Source organism: Crinia signifera, chromosome 19 (genome assembly GCF_055691185.1).
Source record: "Crinia signifera chromosome 19, ASM5569118v1, whole genome shotgun sequence".
NCBI lineage: Eukaryota > Metazoa > Chordata > Amphibia > Anura > Myobatrachidae > Crinia > Crinia signifera.
In genome coordinates, this window is record NC_139226.1 from 136,294,741 (window position 1) to 136,319,367 (window position 24,627).

A 24,627-nucleotide genomic window follows, 5' to 3' on the forward strand; every position below is an offset into this window, starting at 1 on the left:
ATACTGACGTAGGTTGTAGTCACCTACATGTAGGTCCCTTGAACTAACATTCTTCCCCTTATTAGGAGTTTTTTATGTCTGTCCTTATATTACTGCGCTCAGTATCTTCCTGCCTAGTTTCGCGTCACTGGAGGACTCGATATCCAGACTGTAATGTCTAGCAAAAGTGTGGACTGATGCCCAGCAGGCTGCTTTACAAAGTTCTTCTAGGGAAGCTGCTCCCTTCCTAGCCCAGGAGGATCCTACGGCTCTGGTGGAGTGAGCTTTTAAGCTTTGTGGCACTTCCTTGTTGTTTATCTTGTAAGCTTCCCCTATACATGTCCTGATCCATCTGGCGATGGTAGCTTTTGAGGCTCCAAGCCCCTTATTCTTGCCTTCTGTTACAACGAAGAGCCTTTTTGTTCTCCTCCAGCTCTCAACCCTTTGTAAGTAAATGGTTAGCGCTCTTTTCACATCTAGCTTGTGAAGCCTCCGTTCTTTCTCATTAGTTGGTTTTGCACAGAAAGACGGTAGTACTATCTCTTGGTTGATGTGGAACGATGAGACTACCTTGGGCAGGAAGTGAGGGTTTGTCCTTAGGACAACTTTGTTCTCAAAAAAGTTCAGGAATGGCTCTTCTGCCCAGAGGGCCTGCAACTCCGATACCCTTCTTGTGGATGTTACTGCCACCAGGAATGCTACTTTGGTCGTTAGCCACTTCACCGGCACCTCTTCTAGGGGCTCGAAGGGGCTCTCGGTTAGCGCATTTAGCACTAAATTGAGGTCCCATGGTGTGGTTGGGCTACGAAATTCTGGCCTTATCCTCTTGGATGCCTGTATGAACCTTTGTACATACTTATCTTCTGCGATTCTCCTGTCTAGTATGGCACCTAGCGCAGAGACCTGGACTTTTAATGTACTAACTGATAACTTCTTATCTAGGCCCGACTGGAGGAAGTCAAGTACTGTTGGTATGGCCCTATGATCCTTCCTCTGGGTTATACAGAATTGTGTGTATGTTTTCCAAATTCTGTAATATGTGCCTGATGTTGAGCTCTTCCTGGCCCTTAGCAAGGTCTTCACTACTTTAGAAGAGAAGCCCCTATTTACCAGGGTTCTGGTTTCAGCAACCATGCCGCTAGGTTCCAGTCTCTGGGTTGATGTTGCGTATATCTTCCCTGCCATAGCAGGTCTTCTTGGTCCGGTAGTTTCCATGGCCCTGCTACTGCCATCCTGACCAGTTTCTGGAACCAGGCCCTCCTTGGCCATGTGGGCACAATGATTATTACCGTTGCCTTTTCCTTCTGTATTTTGTTCAGTATCCTCGATATAACCGGGAAGGGAGGAAACACATACATCAGGCCTTGCTCCCACTGACACGTCAGCGCGTCCGTGTCCCAGGACCCTTCTTCCCAGTGTCTGGATATGAACTTCTCTACCTTCCTGTTGCCTCTGGTTGCCATGAGATCTATCCTTGGATAGCCCCATCTCTGAGCTATCTCTTCGAATACTCCTTGGGATAATTCCCACTCCCCTGGGTTTATCTGCTTCCTGCTCAGGGCATCCGCTTGCTGGTTTTCTCTTCCTGCTATAAATACTGCTGCGAGACTGCTCGTCCAGGCTTCCGCCCAGCTCAGCACCATTGCTGCTGCTGTCATCATCACTCTGCTCCTTGTACCTCCCTGCTTGTTGAGGTACGCTACTACTACCGCGTTGTCTGTTCTGATTATTATGTCTCTCTGATATAGTTGGGATTGGAAGTACTGACACGCCTCTCTCACTGCGTTCATCTCCCTGATGTTCGAGTGAAGTGCTCCTTCCTGCCTTGACCACTGTCCTTGGGCTGCTGTCCCCTCGCATACTGCCCCCCAGCCTGCCATGCTGGCATCGGTTGTTATTAGCACCTGTTCTCCTGTGGTGAAGGACTTGCCTTGTCCCAGTCTTCCTCTTGACCCCCACCAGAGCAGGTCTTGCTTGGCTCCTTTTGACAGTATGATTCTCTGTGTGGTCCTCTTGCTGTCCCCGTTCCACTGAGACAGAAAGCAGTTTTGTATGCCTCTTGTGTGGAACCTTGCCCAGTTTACAGTATCTGATGCTGCCGACATTAGGCCCAGTAGCCTTAGGCAGTCTGCTGAACTGACTGTTCTTCTTACTTGGAAGTAGTTTATTTCCTGTTTTAGCTTTGCTATTCTTTCCTGCGTCAGTATTGCCTTCATTGTTACTGAGTCTATAACGACCCCCAGATATTTCACCGCTGTTGTGGGCTGAAGCTGGCTTTTGTCTAGATTTATAATCCAGCCATGTTCTTGGAGAAATTCCATTACTCTGTGAGTGTGGCTTACTGCTTGATCCTCTGACCGAGCCATTATTAATAGGTCGTCCAAGTACGCCCATACTGTGATGCCTTCTTCTCTTAGCTTTGCCACCAGCACCACCAGGATCTTGGTGAATGTCCTTGGGGATGTTGACAGGCCGAACGGCAGAGCTGTGAACTGGTAGGTTACGCCTGATATGCGGAATCTTAAGAATTTTTGGTGTTCTGAGTAAATCGGTATGTGAAGGTAGGCATCCCTGAGATCTATCGTAGTCAAAAATGCGTTTCTCTTTATATCCAGGAGTATCGTTCTGAGAGACTCCATCTTGAATTTTCTTGCTACCACGTATGCATTCAGCCTTCTCAGATCCAGAATGGTCCTGAATCCTCCCGATTGTTTCTTGACCACAAAAAACCTTGATTGCCAACCCGTCATCTCTTGTCCTTTGGGGACCACCACCACTACTCCTTGTGCTACCATGTTTTTTAGGCTCTGCTTCAGTGCCCGCCTTTCTTCTTTGTCCTTTGGTATGGGTGACTCTTCCAGCCATACTCCAGGGTCTTGTACAAATTCTATTTTGTATCCTGATGATACTGCTTCCATCACCCACTTGTCTTTGGTAGATTGGGCCCAGACTGAGTGGAACTTTTTCAGTCTGCCCCCTACCTTCTGCTTGGCGTCATTGTGTTTGTCTGTATCCAAACCTTCCATCTCTGCCCCTTTGGCCACGAAAGGAGCTCCTTCCACCGGACCAGGGTCTCCTATACCCCCTGCCCGGCCTGTATGTTCTTGCCTCCTTAAAGTCTTGGAACTGGGGTCTTTGTGATCTGTTTGGTGGTTTCTTAAACCCTCTGTCTTGAGGGAGCCACGTCGATTTTCCCCCTGTCGTTTTTGAGATGATGTCATCTAAGCCTTTCCCGAATAGGTAATCACCTTGAAACGGGAGTGAAACCAGCTTGTTTTTGGACTGGGCGTCAGCCGACCATGACTTGAGCCACAGTGCTCTCCTGGTTACTGCGGTACTTGCGTTTGACCTGGCTGCCAGTCTGACCGCATCCAATGACGCATCGCAGATAAACTCAACGGCAATTTGCACGTTCTGTACTATTTTAAGGAGTTCTGACCTTTTCACTCCGTCCAGTAAGTCAGACTCTAAGTCCTGACACCAGGATCTCAATACCCTCGAGGTCACTGCTATCGCCGATGATGATTTAATGGAGGCCCCTGACGTAATGTGCTGCTTACGCAGGCTCATCTCCATCTTCCTTTCCATTGCGTCTTTAAACGCATTGGCGTCTTCAAGTGGTAGAGTAGTTTTCCTTGCCAATCTGGCAATGGCTGAATCTACTTTGGGAGCCGTCTCCCATTTCTTCACTTGCTCCGTGTCAAATGGGTACATTTTGTTAACCCTAAGCGGCACGGCTATTTTCTTATCCGGATTAGCCCATTCTTCCTCCACTATGTCCTGTAGTGGTTTGGATAGGGGAAAAGACTTGGGTTTTTTCTTTTTATCTTTGAAGAGAAGGTCTTGTAACCTCCCTTCCTCTTGTGGATCCTCAATGCTGAGTGATTTGTTTATTAGAGTAAGTAGGCTATTAAGGAGATCTGGATTAAAATCCAGCTCCATTTTCTCCTGTGTCACTTCCCCTTCTTCCACTTCCTCTTGTGGATCAATAGCGGGCCCTTCCCCTGGGTCAGAATCCTCGGAATGTGGTTCCCTGGGCCTTTTGTGTGACCCCTTCTTCAGATCTTCCTTTGTAACAAAGGTGTCTGCTAAGGAAGTTTTCAACATGGCTACCAGGTCCGCCATCTGTTCTGGCCTCATTATGGGGGCTTTTTTACAGTTATCACACACCGTGCCCTTGCATTTCTCTGGCAGGGGCGCATCACACACCGAGCATTTAGACGTATGTAATTTTTTATGCTTCTGTTTAAGCTCCAATTTATCCTTGCTTGATTCTGACCTGTAAACACATAAGCCCTTACTTAATGGCTGTCCATTTACATGCATTTCCTTACATTTTCCTCTTGGCTTACCCCGATTTCCCCTGCTGCTTTTTATCATCCTCCATAACTGCAATCACTGTAGCACAAGATAAGGTAATCAGTAAAATGCCTGATAAAATTGCAGTATAGTGCTCCGTTAGCAAGCTAACATTGGAGCCTTACCCGGTGTTAGTCTGGTTTTGGTGAGTATCAGCAGCGTTTTCCGGCCGGCTGCGGCGCCATTTTAAGTCCTGGCATGTTTGTCAGAGAGGTGCGCCCTGCGTTCCCTGATGACCTCACACTCCCCATAAATCAGCTCCGTGCGCGCGCGCGCGCGTCCTCGTGCCCCTGCCGACGCCAGACGCCGCGTCTGACGTTGCCTCCGGCGCTTCCTGTGCTCGTGCTCCGTGTGAGAGGAGAGATGCTGTACAGCATGGCGCACGAGTCCTGCTGTAATCCACTGTGTTCCGGACAGACAGTAGGTATGTTTGCGGGGATTTTGCCCATAACCCCCAGCCACATTAGCGGAGGGGGGTTCACCAGACAGGTGTCCCAACTACTCTAGGTAGCGGGTAGCCTTCTTTTCGCCTAAACCCCAACTGCACTAGGCAGCGGGGAAGGTAGCAGCATTGTGGGGTAAGCCTCCTCTACCTGGAAAGGAAAAAAAGACACTGAGCCTCTGTAGGGGCGGTCCTTATATAGGGGCAGTGTTGTGTCTTTTTTTCCTTTCCAGATCTACCTAATGAGGGGGAGAACCCATAGTGCAGCTGCCATGGGGAGGTAGAGGAAATGTAGTTTCTCAACAGCTGGAGACCCACAGTTTGGCCATGCCTGCCCTACGGGGTCCAAGCTTACAATTGTACAGATTTAACAACTTATTAGGAGCACAGCACAGGGGAAGGCTATATTTTGGATAATTACCTGAAGGCAGTCATGTCCAAACTGCGGCCCTCCAGCTGTTGTGAAACTACACGTCCCAGCATGCCTTGCCATTGTTTTAGCATTCCCTAATACCAAAACTGTAGCAATGCATGATGGGTCTTGTACTTTCACAACAGCTGGAGGGCCATAGTTTGGACATGCCTGCCTTAAGGTATGTATTTCTTTATGGGGACACAACCCTTACACCATCACCAGGCCAGAGAAGAAGACCCCAGATCCTAGATACATACCTCCCGTACATTGTTGTCACACAAGCGGATAACGCTCAGGAAGGTTGGCATCACTTGGGGTAGGAACTGCACACATTTAAGTCCAAGAGACTTGAAGATGAAGGTGATGGCTTGTACTACCATGGTGTGATGGTTGGACAGAGACTGGTCCCTCAGGATCCGCATGAGTGTGACCACAGATACTGCCGGGTAGAACTCATCTAGGGGCAGGTTCCCCATGTTCACCAGCATCTCACTGGTGCTGTAATCAGCTGCAGAGAATAGACACAGACCAGAAATGCAGGGTCCCAGTTCAGTGGCAAAGGAAGGATTTTTTTATGCAACGCATTGGAGTAGGTACGGGAGTCTGGGGGAGTGGTAACAGCCCTGACAATTGGTCTTTTTATACACTGGAATACAGTACTAGTATGTAACAGTACAGATGGTATATAGGCTGCTTCAAACATTTAAATAAGATAAGTGGTCAGGAAAAGGTTAAACATATCATAAAAAATAACATAACATATAATAAATAAATACACAAACATAATAGAACCAGTACTGCACTTTCTAAGCTCCCAATCTCCCACTTCATGGTAAGGCTCCTGTCTCTTTGTCCTGGCAGCTGCTCTCTGGTCCAGTGCGATGTTTGAGGGCTCAGATCCACACATGCAGTAAATGTGGTAGAATAAGCTGGTACACTGGGCATGAGCACTAGCCCTGCTCTGTCCCTTACACGGCATGATGTGGTGGCACCTCAATTGATATATCATATTATATACAGTGCTATTGTTGTCATAATTCATACTAAACATGTACAAATATATCAGGGGCCAATATAAGGAACGGTCAGACACCCTTTTTAATGCAAGGAAGGACTCAAGGACACGAAGACATGAGTTTAGATTAGAGGAAAGAAGAACATTTTGTTCCCTTAGAAGAAAACATTTTTCTTACAGTGAGGACAGCCAAACTATGGAACGTTCTTCCTGGAGATGTGGTGTCGGCAGACACAATAAATACGTTTAAAATAAGGTTAGACAAACATCTATTGGTTAAAAACATCCAGGGGTACAAGCAATAATCATAATCTGTCCTTAAATATATCAGTATACACTACGTATAGCAAGGGATGAAGCTAATACACCAAGTTTGGATGGATGTGAGTCTTTAGTCAGCCTTAAATACTACGTAACTATGTTGTGGTATATAGCAGGGCAATGGGCATCCTTAACAATACCTGTAATCTGGCGCCAGATCATCTCTTCCCCTGTAATGTTTAGAAGCTCCCTCACCTCATCATTTGATCCGAGACAATGCAGGCTTGCAGGGGTTAAATAGCACTGCTGGGGTCTGTTGTGCTTGCACATTATCTTCCTCTGAATATCCACAACAGGAAGCTGCCCTGCACAGCAAATCAGCATCAGCAGAGGCAACCCAGGAAGGAGGGACATGTCCCTGCACCTTTCATACTGGCGACTACCCAGGGAAGGTCCAGCACTACACTCGGGTTGTTTCCGGGGCCAACCCAGGAAATTTAGCTGGCGTGAATGGGTATTAGAGCCGAGAATGGAGATTAGCTCCAACATACGCCCTACTGCTCTATTACAGCAGCCGGGTAACAGGGTGATATCCTGCATCCTACTGTGCTGATACTTTGTTCTAAAGCTTGTGTACGTAGCCTTGTCACCAGTGGTCACTGCACAGGACTTGCTGTTACTGAGGTGCCCTGGTCCAGTCATCATGGTTGTCCAGATACTGCGCCTCAGTGTCCACTCGCTGTCAACGCGCCTCAGTGTCCACTCGCTGTCACCGCACCTCAGTGTCCACTCGCTGTCACCGCGCCTCAGTGTCCACTCGCTGTCACCGCGCCTCAGTGTCCACTCGCTGTCACCGCGCCTCAGTGTCCACTCGCTTACGCCATGTCAGATATCATCAGTGTTTATACCATTACAGTAGCGCTGGCGGCCATTTTGTGGACTGTACATTAAAATGCAGCCTACTAATTCACTAAGGGGCAGGGACATCACAAAGGCACAATTGAGTATGGCTCTATACCAACAATGGCTGCTGTCACTTTACGCCCCTGTGTGGTCACTGGCTGCAATACATACTCTGCATTTTCCCATGACACTCTCTTACCGGAATCCTGGTTGCCCTTAGACTCGGACATACTTAGAGCTGAAGCGTCTCTGGACTGGTCAATCATTCCGATATTTACTTTGTGTTTGTATGGATCCAAAGCCCCCAGGAGGCCCAGGACACGGATAGCCTGGAATGCATTACACAGGTCATCTCAGCAGTCACACGTGGCGCACTAACTACAAGAGGCAGGACAGAGCAGCAAGCTCACCTCACGCCGGATGCCCTGGTTCTGCTCAGTCTTCAGGAAATTCAGCAGCACCTCAAGTAGAGACGGGTACTTCCTGTATGGTTCCACCACGTATCCGGTGCTGGCCACCAGCTGGCCCAGAGTCCACAGGGCAACCTAGAAAGGACATCATGGAGGGGTGAGACTACAGAAACAGCCCAGCACTGACCAGCTGACAACACGCCACTCACCTGTCTTTTAGCCAGCAAGGAGGAATCCTGTAACATGTCCATAATGATGGGGAATAGCTCATCCATCCACTTCCTCATCTCCAGTCCACTGACCTAACGGAGATAAAGCCATTAACCACAAGGGGTCAGATACCAGACAGATGCACCGGTCACTACATAGCGCCAGTGTCTCCCAGCTTGTACCGATCACTACACAGCGCCCGTGTCTGCTGTCGTGCACCGGTCACTACACAGCACCCGTGTCTGCTGTCGTGCACCGGTCACTACACAGCACCCGTGTCTGCTGTCGTGCACCGGTCACTACACAGCACCCGTGTCTGCTGTCGTGCACCGGTCACTACACAGCACCCGTGTCTGCTGTCGTGCACCGGTCACTACACAGCACCCGTGTCTGCAGTCGTGCACCGGTCACTACACAGCACCCGTGTCTGCTGTCGTGCACCGGTCACTACACAGCGCCCGTGTCTCCTGATGTGTACCGATCACTACACAGCAACCGTGTCTCCTGATGTGTACCGATCACTACACAGCAACCGTGTCTCCTGATGTGTACCGATCACTACACAGCAACCGTGTCTCCTGATGTGTACCGATCACTACACAGCAACCGTGTCTCCTGATGTGTACCGATCACTACACAGCAACCGTGTCTCCCGACATGCACCGGTCACTACACAGCATCCATGTCTCCACAGCGTCCATGTCTCCCGACATGCACCGGTCACTACACAGCACCCGTGTCTGCTGTTGTGCACTGGTCACTACACAGCAACCGTGTCTGCTGTCGTGCACCGGTCACTACACAGCAGCCGTGTCTCCTGACGTTCACGGTCACTACACAGCAGCCGTGTCTCCTGACGTTCACGGTCACTACACAGCAGCCGTGTCTCCTGACGTTAACGGTCACTACACAGCAGCCGTGTCTGACGTTCACGGTCACTAAACAGCAGCCGTGTCTCCTGACGTTCACGGTCACTACACAGCAGCCGTGTCTCCTGACGTTCACGGTCACTACACAGCACCCGTGTCTCCTGACGTTCACGGTCACTACATAGCACCCGTGTCTCCTGACGTTCACGGTCACTACACAGCACCCGTGTCTCCCGACATGTACCGGTCACTATACAGCACCTGTGTCTCCGTTGTGCACCGGTTACTACACAGCACCCATGTCTCCCGATGTGTACCGATCACTACACAGCACCCGTGTCTCCCGATGTGCACCGATCACTACACAGCACCCGTGTCTCCTGTCGTGCACCGGTCACTACACAGCGCCAGTACACTACAATACTCCGCACGTTGCGTCTCCTGGTAGTTTTCCCTCCTCAGGGAACATCGCAACTTACTTGGGCAAGTTCTCCAATTGTTGCCAGGACGTTGGTCACAACACCAGGGTTGGGATCTGGGTCTCGCAGCTTTAGGATTAGAGCCTGGGAACACAATAGAAGGAAGCATTAGAGGTCTGTTTTCTGAAGTCATTTAAAACAAGAACCTTCTACAACTCTGCCCACTGAAGAAGCAATCTGTGGCTTCTGTCTGGCTGGAACTCTTCCAGAAGAAGTGGTGTCCGAAAACACAATAACAAGATTGTGTACTTTTAGAATGGGGAATAGAAGGCGACCACAAGGAGCATGGGCACTTTAAATATTAAACTAGCTAGCTCCTCCCTTCTACTTCCCCCCAAGGCAATCTTCAGTAATTGTGCCCAGGGGGAGACGGAAGGTGAGGGAGTAGCCTCGGGAGACAACATTCCGAACCTATGTGTCTGTCAACTCCAACAGACGGCCTCACACCTTGGGATCCCCCAGGTGGTGACCCACCCCATCATGCAGAGGGGGTTTGTCTTCTGGCTTAGGGTCAGGGCACCTGGTGGCCCAGGGACGCTTACCCTTAGGTTTATAGGACTTGGTCACCTGGGTTTGGGTTCTTGAAAAATAATGCCCCCTACCCCTGCTCTAGAAGCAAAAGGACAGGAAGGCGGGCACGTGAATGGTGGATGGTAGAAAAGCTGCCTCCGTAGCTACAATTTTATCCAGTTCAGACCCAAACAGAAGGGAACCTTCGTAGGGAAGCGCTACTAAGGTTTTCTTACAGTACAGTTATGCCTTCCAAGAGCGCAGTCACAAGAATCACTGTGCTGCACTCGGGAGGTCAGGGTGGCAGTATCAAGCGCTGCCTCCCCTAAGTAGATGTACCACCTTAATGGTACGTAGAAGGTCCTCCGTGGGCCTGCCCTGTGCTGCGTTAGCCGCAAGGGTAGTTGCCTATTCCACCATGGCCTTAGCCACCTAGGCTGATGCCAGGGCACGCCTAGGTACTTAAGTGGTGTAAATGCGTTTTAGGAAGTTTTCCAACTTCCGATTGGCCGGGCCATTGAGGGACACAGTTGGGATGGGGAGAGTAGCGGATCTCACTAGCTTAGCGATATTTGCATCTCGTTTGGGAGCCGTTTCCCAGCGGACCCTATCCTCCTGAGGGAAGGGGTAAAGAAAGGCAAAACGTCTAGGTAGGGTAAACTTTCTGTTTGGTACCTCCCAGGCCTCCGAGAGGATTTTCTCCTCGGACTTGGGGAGTCCGCTTAGGGCGTTTGAAAATAGGGCTGGAGGATTTAGGCAGTTCAGCAGTTCCTCTAAATATAGGGCTTCTTTGACCGCTGTGATTAAGGCTCACGCGTGATGGAAATAAACTGAGCTGCCTGGCCTGGAGGCGGGGTAGAAGAGGGGAGGAGCCTGGGGCAGCTGCAGGTCTATACCATCAGTGATCTGCCCCCTTTGGATACACTAAAACGTAACCAATACTTTGCAGAAGGTCTAGTAAAGGTGACGACACTGGAAGGCAGTAAAAGTGACGACACAGGAAGGCAGTAAAGGTGACGACACAGGAAGGCAGTAAAGGTGACGACACAGGAAGGCAGTAAAGGTGACGACACAGGAAGGCAGTAAAGGTGACGACACAGGAAGGCAGTAAAGGTGACGACACAGGAAGGCAGTAAAGGTGACGACACAGGAAGGCAGTAAAGTCACAAGATGCTTACAGTGGCACAGAAGCACAAGTCACTATATGTGTTGTTGCCCATTCCAGGTTTCCTCATTGAATCAGTGTACCCCACAGCCGGTGTAAATCAGTGTACCCCACAGCCTGTGTAAATCAGTGTACCCCACAGCCGGTGTAAATCAGTGTACCCCACAGCCTGTGTAAATCAGTGTACCCCATAGCCAGTGTAAATCAGTGTACCCCACAGCCGGTGTCAATCAGTGTACCCCACAGCCGGTGTCAATCAGTGTACCCCACAGCCGGTGTCAACCAGTGTACCCCACAGCCGGTGTCAATCAGTGTACCCCACAGCCGGTGTCAATCAGTGTACCCCACAGCCGGGGTCAATCAGTGTACCCCACAGCCGGTGTAAATCAGTGTACCCCACAGCCGGTGTCAATCAGTGTACCCCACAGCCGGTGTCAATCAGTGTACCCCACAGCCGGTGTCAATCAGTGTACCCCACAGCCGGTGTCAACCAGTGTACCCCACAGCCGGTGTCAACCAGTGTACCCCACAGCCGGTGTCAATCAGTGTACCCCACAGCCGGGGTCAATCAGTGTACCCCACAGCCGGTGTAAATCAGTGTACCCCACAACTGGTGTCAATCAGTGTACCCCACAGCCGGTGTCAATCAGTGTACCCCACAGCCGGTGTCAATCAGTGTACCCCATAGCTGGTATAAATCAGTGTACCCCACAGCCGCCCATATTGTGAACACTAGAACGGTGTAATTGTTGCAGACCCTGCAATGCGATGTATATATACTCTGAGCTGAAGGACTCACTGGAACGTGGCACAGAATTAGCGCAGTAACGGACAGATCTCTACCTTCAGAATGGGTTCCATGTAAGGGCGTATAAGCCGCGGTGCATTGGATACCAGATGTCCCAGCATACGTGCACTCTGCTCCTTGTTCCTTCCCACGCCGCTGTGCTCCAGCTCGGTCAGAATCTGAGGGCAGGAAACAGCATTAGACGCGAGAGACGACGGCCTCACCAGGAGTTCAGTTCATTCCCAAGTATATTGTATTATAACACATATAATCATCCAGCATTACTGCAGTCACGCCGAACAGCACGTCTGCCGCAGGAGAATCTTCTAGCGTGGGGCACTAGGACCCAGCAGAAATATTTCTCCTGCTGAACTGGTTACGGTGCTGCTCATTGTTCTTATAGTGGTTACAGAATTGGTTTAACACAATAAATACAGTTTGTGAGCGCTGTATCCACCAGGAAACTGCACTGAGAATTGTGATATGACGCACGTGTATCTGTGCGACTGAGTCTCTGATCTGTACACAAAGTGCTACAATGTAGTAGCTGAGTTTTGTTCTGCCCCATGTACAGATTGTCACATTACCCAGTGCAGTCTTCTTGTGCGTCCTAGTCGCTGCACAGTGCAAGCCGGCTTATTGGGACCACATCTGTTACAGAATGCACTAGAAGCTGAATGTGGCCCTCTGTAGAACATACGGCTCCCCCGAATCTACAAGCCTAGTGCTACTCACTTGGATGAGCATTTTGCGTAGGAAAGGCATCACAAAGGCAGGGTTCATGCTGCTGAGGCGGCCTATGGTGCAGATTGCCAGCTCCCGTATCTCAAACACCTCATCATTCAGAGCGACAAACAAAGCCTGCAGGTTCTCTGCCTGGGCGAGGTGCGAGTCAAAGCGCTCGTCCAAGGACGCCAGGACACAGTAGCGGATGTCAGGATCTGTGAGTGGGAGAGAAGTACACGCCTTACTCAGAGCTCCGCGTCATCCCTGGCTGTGCCCGTAGCAGGAGTCCGGATCCGTTACCTGGGTCTGTGATTCCCACCACCAGCAGCTTGCTCAGCACGTCCGCCACAACCTGCACAGCGGTCTGACTCACATGCCCATGTCCGCTAAGTAGCTGGATAGAGGGTGTGAGCAGGCGGGAGCAGGTGCGTGCAGCTTCCATCCGGATCTCCTTGTGCTCGCTATTGAGGAAGTGGTCGGCGCAATGGCGCACAAACTGGGTCAGCGAGTGACCTGAATGGGGCACAGCAGAACATTTATGGAGAACATGTCACTAGCAGCGTAAGGAGGACATACATATCCCTCTAGGAACCTACCTTCAAACTCAAAGGTGCCCAAGGTGCGAAGAGCCAGCGTGATGCTGCCCACATCGCTGGCTTCAGGAATATTGGTGAGGCTGGGAGAGGACAGCTGATGTGCCAGGCCTTTGGGCATGCCCGGATGGCGAAGAGGTTTGTGCATAAGAACCAAGGACAACATCTTCAGTAGCCCGTCCTGGATGTCCTTCTTCAGCTGAGGGATATGGCGACTCAGATCATACAGCACAGCGGTCAGGGCAGGGCTGGAAGGTAAGAGGTATATAGTGAGACTGAGTCACGGAGAGTATATTCCCGAGTCGCCCTGAGAACACCAACCTCAGTCCAACAGACAACATGGGTTCCAGCAGCTCTTTAATGTCTTGCTGCATGGCAGGACCCATCGCCCGAGCCAACATACTGATACAGGTAAACACCGTGGCATCAACCTGAACAGTCTTCTGCCGCCTGTGGAGAGATGAACATCAAGCGTCAGGCCGGAAGGTCAAGGCCACATAACACATACACATTAATATCAGTAACTGATCATGTAATACCAAGGTGATGGGACACTGACCCCAAACTCTAACCGGCTGCGCCGACAGCAACCCCAGACGCTACCGCCCATGCAGACACTAAGCCCAGGTGCTACCGCCGCTGCAGACACTAAGCCCAGGTGCTCCCGCCCATGCAGACACTAAGCCCAGACGCTACCGCCCATGCAGACACTAAGCCCAGGTGCTACCGCCCCTGCAGACACTAAGCCCAGGTGCTCCCGCCCATGCAGACACTAAGCCCAGACGCTCCCGCCCCTGCACACACTAAGCCCAGGTGCTACCGCCCCTGCAGACACTAAGCCCAGACGCTCCCGCTCCTGCACACACTAAGCCCAGGTGCTCCTGCCCATGCAGACACTAATCCCAGGTGCTCCCGCCCATGCAGACACTAAGCCCAGGTGCTCCCGCCCATGCAGACACTAAGCCCAGGTGCTCCCGCCCATGCAGACACTAAGCCCAGGTGCTCCCGCCCATGCAGACACTAAGCCCAGGTGCTCCCGCCCATGCAGACACTAATCCCAGACGCTACCGACCACGCAGACACATTTGGAGGTGCTTACTAGGCTTGCTGGGGACACAGCTGCAGCTAGCGGGGACAGAATGGTGACTCCGCTGCCTGACAAGGACACTATGCAGGGCTTTCTGTGGGGACACTACAGTGACTGCGCTAGGATTCTGTTGGTCTACGCTGACAGCATAGCGTAAGGTGCCGCCATGAAACTACACAAGTACCGATTTATGTTCCAGGCACGAGGACAATATACATGCAACGATCAATTGCATAAAAAGTGTCAACCAAATAGCATGTGATTGAAAGCAGGTCCAATGTGATGCGCGGTCCCGTGCGGTCCGGAGCCTGCGAGGCGTTCCGGCTGCAGAAGCTATCTGCTGGATCGCATCTGAGCCAGACAATATATCAGATGCAATCACCTCAAAGGGGGATCCGCGTGGAGAAGTCACCCCAGTGTATGGGGGATAGGTAGGGTTGAGCTACAAACCAGGCGAGCCATATGTCTGACCACGGAAAGGGAGTTTTCCCCTTGGCACGAGTGTCCAATGGGAGTGGGGGGGTAAAAAGAAGAAACGCTCATTCAGTTCACTTGGAAACTGTACCGGAGACGACTTGTCACCGGTTTGTCCTCCGCGATTGTCAGGACATCTCTCACAGCCCTGACAATGGCATATACATCCAGATGAGATGGAGTGTCGTCCTGGGCTGAAGAATCCTCCACACCAGAGGAAACAGATCCCCATCTCCTTCCGGTCCGAGTATGAATCCGAGGTGAAACCACCTAAAGCCTTCCTGCTGTACGCCGTGGACGGAACTCTCCCATGGAGGTGCTAATGGTGGTAGCGGATCACTAGCTGTGCTCTGACCCACATTAGAGATGACACCCACGCTGTTCCTGGCTGGAAGCTGCCGCGTAACATCGGACGCACGGCCGGTATTACACCTGATCCTGTGTAGAAAGACCAGCAGTGCAGGATTTGCAGGCTCGCAGCACAGGAGCTTCCACCTCCCTATAAGTCCCAGGCAAGTCCCACACACACACAAAGGTATATAAGACAAAGGTGTGGTTATTGGGATAGAGCTGGGGTAGCCAACCCTAGTCCTTGAGAGTTACCAACAGTGCATGTTTTGCAGGTCTCCTCACAGAATCACAAGTGAGCTAATTTGCTCCATCTGTGTATCTTGTAAAATGTGTCAGTGATTAATGATTGCAGCTGTGCAGCAGCTAGGTTGTCTGGAAAATGTGAACTGTTGGTAGCTCTCGAGGGCTAGGGTTGGCTACCACTGGGATAGAGCAAGTATGTAACAGCCAGAATGCAGTAGCAACTGAGTGGGGCCAGGGGGAGACAAACCCACAGACAAAGGGTTGAATCAGAGACCGAAACAGAAGCTGGCACTCACCCCCACACACTCCGGTCGGCTGGTAGGAGCAGTAACGTATAGCCTGACCTGATTATGGAGGCGAGGCACACAGGGGGCATGGAGGCGAGGCACACAGGGGGCATGGGGGCAGAGGCACACAGGGGGCATGGGGGCAGAGGCACACAGGGGGCATGGAGGCAGAGGCACACAGGGGGCATGGAGGCAGAGGCACACAGGGGGCATGGAGGCAGAGGCACACAGGGGGCATGGAGGCAGAGGCACACAGGGGGCATGGAGGCAGAGGCACACAGGGGGCATGGAGGCAGAGGCACACAGGGGGCATGGAGGCAGAGGCACACAGGGGGCATGGAGGCAGAGGCACACAGGGGGCATGGAGGCAGAGGCACACAGGGGGCATGGAGGCGAGGCACACAGGGGGCATGGAGGCGAGGCACACAGGGGGCATGGAGGCGAGGCACACAGGGGGCATGGAGGCGAGGCACACAGGAGAGGCACACAGGGGGCATTGAGGCGAGGCACACAGGGGGCATGGAGGCAACGCTGACTGACTGTGGAGCCCCCAGGGAAATGGCTGACCATGGCACCAGCATGGCACCAGGGACCCCTGCCTGGCATCCCCAATTCCTGCACCCTGGAGGTAAGGACAATAAGTTATGGAATACTCCGCTAGAGAATGTCATGACGGCAGACTCAGTGGATACGTTTAAGAAAGGGTTCGACACATTTTTAAAGAGTAATCCAGGGATATAACCAATGAGACGGTATAGTAAGAATAAGGTCACGAGGGATCTCTGGTTTGAAACAAATTGGTGGTAGCTCTACAAATATAAGATAGGGACTGCCGGGGATCCAATACAGGACTATAGGCACTTACTTGTGAGCGAAGTCCTTGGGGGGCAGGGCAGATTTCACGTGTTCCAGGATCTTGGGCAGATAACAACGTATCTCTGACCGGACAGCTACGGAAATAAGCCCCAGCGCTTGGAAGGCCACGGTGCGCTCCTTCTCCTTGCGCACACAGCTCAGCAGGTGGCTCATGGTGTCCGGCAGGTACTGATCCGCTAATGAAAGGAAACGGAACAAGTCCTGAAAACAAGCTTTGTGGGGGAACTACAAGTCTCAGCACACCTTCTAACCTACTCCTGCAGGACAACATTACCTGTGAAGGCAGATGGTCTGAACGCCGCCAGACGCGGGAGAACGTGCAAGATGGTCATCTGAATTAATGGGCTTTTACTACTTCTGCACTTTAAGACCCAACGACAAATCTACGAGGGAGAAAATACAGAGTGACAAAAAACATAGGAGAAGTCTACAGGGGAGAAGAAGACCCCATTGTAGTCATACCTGATCAAACTTCTCTTCCACCAGGTCCCGGCAGGTGCGACTTTCCACCAAAGTGGATTTGTCTGGACTCGGGGCAGAACCGTATCCCAGGATCCCCTGCTGCCCTGTGTACCCTAAAAGGCTCAGCAAAGCATTGGAAGGCTGGGGCTGCACTGACTGGAAACTTGCAAAAGGGGTGATGTGTCGCGGCTTCAGGCCGAAGGTCATGAGGTCCCTGCAATGCTTGTCATGTACCAGCTGCTGCTGTGTAATCTCCTCCATCTCCTCTCTCAGACGCTGAGAACCCAAAAAGAACGCCAGCATTAGCACCAATGGCCTGACAGTAACATGAGATACATAGGGTATCACCAAGAGGGAAATGCTGGATTATATACATACACACACACACCACAGAGATTATTTGTCCCATTGGTAAGGGAATACGTTCTAATATAACAATAGAACATCCACATCTATGTAATTTATAGTATTCCAATATCTGGAAATGTTACAGCGCCTCTAGTGGTATGCTATATGTATCACGGTCTGCATGCTTACATCTGCTACAAGCGAGCAGGGAATTATTCATGTCGTCTCTGCAGACATTATCTGTCGCTATGGAGAAGATGCGATATTATCACCACCAGGAGTTGGCTCCAGGTTGTCTGACACATGGCTGAGTATTTGGGGTAGCTCTATGTGGTCCTTGTGGAAAGCGACACCAGCGTTCTGCGAGTGCCGCCCGTGTTACCTGGCAGAGCGCACACACGGCAATGAAGCCTTCGCTTACCTCGCCTTCCATGCTGCTGATCCGCACTAACTCGTTAATAATCAGGAGAGCTCCGTGGATACGATCATCGCGATTCATTCCCTTCTCCTTAGACAGCGTCTCATCAAACCCTCGTTCAGCTTCCTCATACGTTTGCTAAGCAACAATAACCCATAATGATAAAAAGCAGAGAGTCTAGAACACATTGCAGATATAGGACTATCACAGAACACATCGCAGATATAGGACCATCACAGAACACATTGTAGATCTAGAACTACCACAGAACACATTGTAGATATAGGACTATCACGACCCCAATGTATATGTCCCAGGGCTCCCAGTACTAGAATAAACACTTCCATATATAGGCAGATTTCATGTTCTGGATCGTTTGAAAATCGCAAAAAACGCTACATTTCATGGACACGCATCATTATCCGCATCATTATCCCCGCTGGGTGAGGAGGAGCGTGCGGCAGTGTGGTCGTGGAGCAGACGCCGGTGTAGGGGGGAGGCCGGGAGCAGACGCCGGCGCAGGGGGGAGGCCGGGAGCAGGCGCCGGGGAGCAGGCGCCGGCGAGGAGGGAGGGCGGGGAGCAGGCGCCGGCGAGGAGGGAGGGCGGGGAGCAGGCGCCGGCGAGGAGGGAGGGCGGGGAGCAGGCGCCGGCGAGGAGGGAGGGCGGGGAGCAGGCGCCGGCGAGGAGAGAGGCCGGGGAGCAGGCGCCGGCGAGGAGGGAGGCCGGGGAGCAGGCGTCGGCGAGGAGGGAGGCCGGTGAAAAGATGTTTCCGCATGGCTCCTGGTACCTGCTACACTGCTTGTGGCAGGAGCAATATATAACCAGCAGTAGAGTCTGGAAAGGTTGGCTCTGGTCTTGGGTAGAATAGTAGAAGGCCTGAGGCTTGGAAGATGTCTCCGTGTACACATGATATTTGAAAGGATTCATAGGAAAATGATATAATATTGTACATTCCACAAAATACAATATAAGTGACATACAGCTCAGATCAGATAAAGAGAATTGGTCCATACCCTGTACCACTGGGGTTTCTGCAGCTCCTTGGGCTCCCGCTGTGTGGTCAGGATCAGACAGGCTCTCAGAGCAGCCACCGCACCCTCCCGAATTGCCTGCTTTGAATCCCAAACGCCATAGAAGATGCTGTCAAAGAACGGCTGCACTTGCTGGAAGAAGAATGTAGGTGCACTGACAGCCAGCTCCCTCAGCACCAGCACCTGCAGAGGACAACAGAGATGGTCCATCACCTTCTATAGAACCGCTCATTCCATACATCATACATACACATGCTGGGAGGAGAATGTGGTGCACTGATGAACAGCTCCCTCAGTACCAGCACCTGCAGAGGGCAACAGAGATGGTCCATCACCTTCTATAGAACCGCTCATTCCATACATCATACATACACATGCTGGGAGGAGAACGTGGTGCACTGACGGCCAGCTCCCTCAGCACCAGCACCTGCAGAGGGCAAGAGATGGTCCATCACCTTCTATAGAACCGCTCATTCCATACATCATACATCATACATACACATGCTGGGAGGAGAACGTGGTGCACTGACGGCCAGCTCCCTCAGCACCAGCAGAGGGCAACAGAGATGGTCCATCACCTTCTATAGTACCACTCATTCCAAACATACACATGCTGGGAGGAGAACGTTGGTGCACTGACGGCCAGCTCCCTCAGCACCAACACAGGGCAACAGAGATGGCCCATCACCTTCTATAGAACCGCTCATTCCATACATCATACATACACATGCTGGGAGGAGAACGTGGTGCCAGCTTCCTCAGCGCCAGCACCTTCAGAGGACAACAGAGATGGTCCATCACCTTCTATAGAACCACTCATTCCATACATCATACATACACACGCTGGGAGGAGAACGTGGTGCACTGACGGCCAGCTCCCTCAGCACTAGCACCTGCAGAGGACAACAGAGATGGTCCATCACCTTACATAGTACCGCTCATTCCATACATAATACATACACACGCTGGGAGGAGAACGTGGTGCACTGACGGCCAGCTCCCTCAGCACTAGCACCTGCAGAGGACAACAGAGATGGTCCATCACCTTCTATAGTACCACTCATTCCAAACATACACATGCTGGGAGGAGAACGTTGGTGCACTGACGGCCAGCTCCCTCAGCACCAACACAGGGCAACAGAGATGGCCCATCACCTTCTATAGAACCGCTCATTCCATACATCATACATACACATGCTGGGAGGAGAACGTGGTGCACTGACGGCCAGCTCCCTCAGCACTAGCACCTGCAGAGGACAACAGAGATGGTCCATCACCTTACATAGTACCGCTCATTCCATACATAATACATACACACGCTGGGAGGAGAACGTGGTGCACTGACGGCCAGCTCCCTCATCACCAGCACCTGCAGAGGACAACAGAGATGGTCCATCACCTTCTATAGAACCGCTCATTCCATACATACACATGCTGGGAGGAGAACATGGTGCACTGACAGCCAGCTCCCTCATCACCTGCAGAGGGCAACAGAGATAGTCCATCACCTTACATAGTACCACTCATTCCATAGATCGGAAATACACACGCTAGGAGGAGAACGTGGTGCACTGATGGCCAGCAGAGGGCATCATACATACACACGCTGGGAGAACTACAGAAGTTAATATATATACATTTATTATCTCAACAATTGTCCATCACAAGAATAATCCTAGAGGATCATGAACTCACAGCCGCATGTCTACGTCCTTCATTCCTGTCAGCTCCCAACCACTCCAAGGCGCGTTTCACCTCAAACTCCACATACTCAGCGGTGAAGGTATCCCCTGCCATGGCGAGGCGCCCCATTGCTTTGGAAGCCATCTCCATGACCGCAGTGTCGCTGGAGGGGAGCAGGTTACGCAGGTAGTTGGCAAATCGGCTGATTCGAGTGGCATTTCCGCCCTCCACCCCGATCAGGCTGACTGTGAGGGAAAGGAAAACTGAGCAATACAGATCATTTAGAAGCCAAGCGATTATGCAAAAAGATCAGCACAAAGCAGTAACATCCCACTGACGATACGTTACCTCCTCTTACCCATCGCACATATAGAGGTTCTAGAGTACTCTGCTGGCGTATTACACACACCCACAGCTAGGATCAGACAGGGACAGTTACTACTAGAACACTGCGCGTCACACACAGCTACAGCTAGGATCAGGCAGGGACAGTCCCACCGCTCACTACTAGAACACTGCGCGTCACACACAGCTACAGCTAGGATCAGGCAGGGACAGTCACACCGCTCACTACTAGAACACTGCGCGTTACACACAGCTACAGCTAGGATCAGGCAGGGACAGTCACACCGCTCACTACTAGAACACTGCGCGTTACACACAGCTACAGCTAGGATCAGCCAGGGACAGTTACTACTAGAACACTGCGCGTCACACACAGCTACAGCTAGGATCAGGCAGGGACAGTTACTACTAGAACACTGCGCGTCACACACAGCTACAGCTAGGATCAGGCAGGGACAGTCACACCGCTCACTACTAGAACACTGTGCGTCACCTGCGCGTCACACACAGCTACAGCTAGGATCAGGCAGGGACAGTCAAACCGCTCACTACTAGAACACTGCGCGTCACACACACAGCTACAGCTAGGATCAGGCAGGGACAGTCACACCGCTCACTACTAGAACACTGCGCGTCACACACACAGCTACAGCTAGGATCAGGCAGGGACAGTCAAACCGCTCACTACTAGAACACTGCGCGTCACACACACAGCTACAGCTAGGATCAGGCAGGGACAGTCACACCGCTCACTACTAGAACACTGCGCGTCACACACACCTACAGCTAGGATCAGGCAGGGACAGTCACACCGCTCACTACTAGAACACTGCGCGTCACACACACCTACAGCTAGGATCAGGCAGGGACAGTCACACCGCTCACTACTAGAACACTGCGCGTCACACACACCTACAGCTAGGATCAGGCAGGGACAGTCACACCTCTCACTACTAGAACATTGCGCGTCACACACACCTACAGCTAGGATCAGGCAGGGACAGTCACATCGCTCACTACTAGAACACTGCGCGTCACACACACCTACAGCTAGGATCAGGCAGGGACAGTCACACCTCTCACTACTAGAACACTGCGCGTCACACACACCTACAGCTAGGATCAGGCAGGGACAGTCACACCGCTCACTACTAGAACACTGCGCGTCACACACACCTACAGCTAGGATCAGGCAGGGACAGTCACACCGCTCACTACTAGAACACTGCGCATCACACACACAGCTACAGCTAGGATCAGGCAGGGACAGTCACACCGCTCACTACTAGAACACTGCGCGTCACACACACAGCTACAGCTAGGATCAGGCAGGGACAGTCAAACCGCTCACTACTAGAACACTGCGCGTCACACACACAGCTACAGCTAGGATCAGGCAGGGACAGTCACACCGCTCACTACTAGAACACTGCGCGTCACACACAGAGCTACAGCTAGGATCAGGCAGGGACAGTCAAACCGCTCACTACTAGAACACTGCGCGTCACACACACACCTACAGCTAGGATCAGGCAGGGACAGTCACACCGCTCACTACTAGAACACTGCGCGTCACACACACAGCTACAGCTAGGATCAGGCAGGGACAGTCACACCGCTCACTACTAGAACACTGCGCGTCACACACACAGAGCTACAGCTAGGATCAGGCAGGGACAGTCACACCGCTCACTACTAGAACACTGCGCGTCACACACAGAGCTACAGCTAGGATCAGGCAGGGACAGTCAAACCGCTCACTACTAGAACACTGCGCGTCACACACACACCTACAGCTAGGATCAGGCAGGGACAGTCACACCGCTCACTACTAGAACACTGCGCGTCACACACACAGCTACAGCTAGGATCAGGCAGGGACAGTCACACCGCTCACTACTAGAACACTGCGCGTCACACACACAGAGCTACAGCTAGGATCAGGCAGGGACAGTCACACCGCTCACTACTAGAACACTGCACGTCACACACACAGCTACAGCTAGGATCAGGCAGGGACAGTCACACCGCTCACTACTAGAACACTGCGCGTCACACACACACCTACAGCTAGGATCAGGCAGGGACAGTCACACCGCTCACTACTAGAACACTGCGCGTCACACACACAGCTACAGCTAGGATCAGGCAGGGACAGTCACACCGCTCACTACTAGAACACTGCGCGTCACACACACACCTACAGCTAGGATCAGGCAGGGACAGTCACACCGCTCACTACTAGAACACTGCGCGTCACACACAGCTACAGCTAGGATCAGGCAGGGACAGTCACACCGCTCACTACTAGAACACTGCGCGTCACACACACACCTACAGCTAGGATCAGGCAGGGACAGTCAAACCGCTCACTACTAGAACACTGCGCACACACACCTTTAACTATGATAATGCGTGTCACCTACCTATGGCTGGTATAATGCGCGTCACACACCTATGGCTGGTATAATGCGTGTCACACACCTATGGCTGGTATAATGCGTGTCACACACCTATGGCTGGTATAATGTGTCACATACCTATATGGCTGGTATAATGTGTCACATACCTATGGCTGGTATAATGTGTCACATACCTATATGGCTGGTATAATGCGTGTCACTTACCTATGGCTGGTATAATGTGTCACATACCTATATGGCTGGTATAATGTGTCACTTACCTATGGCTGGTATAATGTGTCACTTACCTATGGCTGGTATAATGTGTCACATACCTATATGGCTGGTATAATGTGTCACATACCTATATGGCTGGTATAATGTGTCACATACCTATATGGCTGGTATGTGTCACATACCTATATGGCTGGTATAATGCGTGTCACTTACCTATGGCTGGTATAATGTGTCACATACCTATATGGCTGGTATAATGTGTCACTTACCTATGGCTGGTATAATGTGTCACATACCTATATGGCTGGTATAATGTGTCACATACCTATATGGCTGGTATAATGTGTCACTTACCTATGGCTGGTATAATGTGTCACATACCTATATGGCTGGTATAATGTGTCACATACCTATATGGCTGGTATAATGTGTCACATACCTATATGGCTGGTATAATGTGTCACATACCTATATGGCTGGTATAATGTGTCACATACCTATATGGCTGGTATAATGTGTCACTTACCTATATGGCTGGTATAATGTGTCACATACCTATATGGCTGGTATAATGTGTCACATACCTATATGGCTGGTATAATGTGTCACATACCTATATGGCTGGTATGTGTCACATACCTATATGGCTGGTATAATGCGTGTCACTTACCTATGGCTGGTATAATGTGTCACATACCTATATGGCTGGTATAATGTGTCACTTACCTATGGCTGGTATAATGTGTCACATACCTATATGGCTGGTATAATGTGTCACATACCTATATGGCTGGTATAATGTGTCACTTACCTATGGCTGGTATAATGTGTCACATACCTATATGGCTGGTATAATGTGTCACATACCTATATGGCTGGTATAATGTGTCACATACCTATATGGCTGGTATAATGTGTCACATACCTATATGGCTGGTATAATGTGTCACATACCTATATGGCTGGTATAATGTGTCACTTACCTATATGGCTGGTATAATGTGTCACATACCTATATGGCTGGTATAATGTGTCACATACCTATGGCTGATATAATGTGTCACATACCTATGGCTGATATAATGTGTCACATACCTATATGGCTGGTATAATGTGTCACTTACCTATATGGCTGGTATAATGTGTCACATACCTATATGGCTGGTATAATGTGTCACACACCTATATGGCTGGTATAATGCGTGTCACTTACCTATGGCTGGTATAATGTGTCACATACCTATATGGCTGGTATAATG

At 51.1% G+C, this 24,627-nt stretch overlaps 1 protein-coding gene across 4 annotated transcripts in view; it reads right to left on the reverse strand.

Annotated features, from left to right (window-relative positions):
* MTOR (mechanistic target of rapamycin kinase) overlaps nucleotides 1-24,627 on the reverse strand; it is a 183,137-nt gene that overhangs the window by 148,475 nt on the left and 10,035 nt on the right. For all 4 annotated transcript variants that reach the window (XM_083163434.1, XM_083163435.1, XM_083163436.1 and 1 more), the window contains exons 4-19: nucleotides 20,397-20,629; nucleotides 18,684-18,884; nucleotides 17,673-17,807; nucleotides 16,904-17,179; nucleotides 16,716-16,824; nucleotides 16,431-16,617; nucleotides 13,445-13,573; nucleotides 13,127-13,371; nucleotides 12,831-13,043; nucleotides 12,540-12,745; nucleotides 11,861-11,983; nucleotides 9,343-9,426; nucleotides 7,994-8,086; nucleotides 7,785-7,919; nucleotides 7,574-7,703; nucleotides 5,453-5,703 (exon numbers count right to left, since the gene is read on the reverse strand). In XM_083163434.1, the coding sequence (XP_083019560.1) occupies nucleotides 5,453-5,703; nucleotides 7,574-7,703; nucleotides 7,785-7,919; nucleotides 7,994-8,086; nucleotides 9,343-9,426; nucleotides 11,861-11,983; nucleotides 12,540-12,745; nucleotides 12,831-13,043; nucleotides 13,127-13,371; nucleotides 13,445-13,573; nucleotides 16,431-16,617; nucleotides 16,716-16,824; nucleotides 16,904-17,179; nucleotides 17,673-17,807; nucleotides 18,684-18,884; nucleotides 20,397-20,629 (2,750 nt within the window). The remainder of the gene's footprint in view (nucleotides 1-5,452; nucleotides 5,704-7,573; nucleotides 7,704-7,784; nucleotides 7,920-7,993; nucleotides 8,087-9,342; nucleotides 9,427-11,860; nucleotides 11,984-12,539; nucleotides 12,746-12,830; nucleotides 13,044-13,126; nucleotides 13,372-13,444; nucleotides 13,574-16,430; nucleotides 16,618-16,715; nucleotides 16,825-16,903; nucleotides 17,180-17,672; nucleotides 17,808-18,683; nucleotides 18,885-20,396; nucleotides 20,630-24,627) is intronic.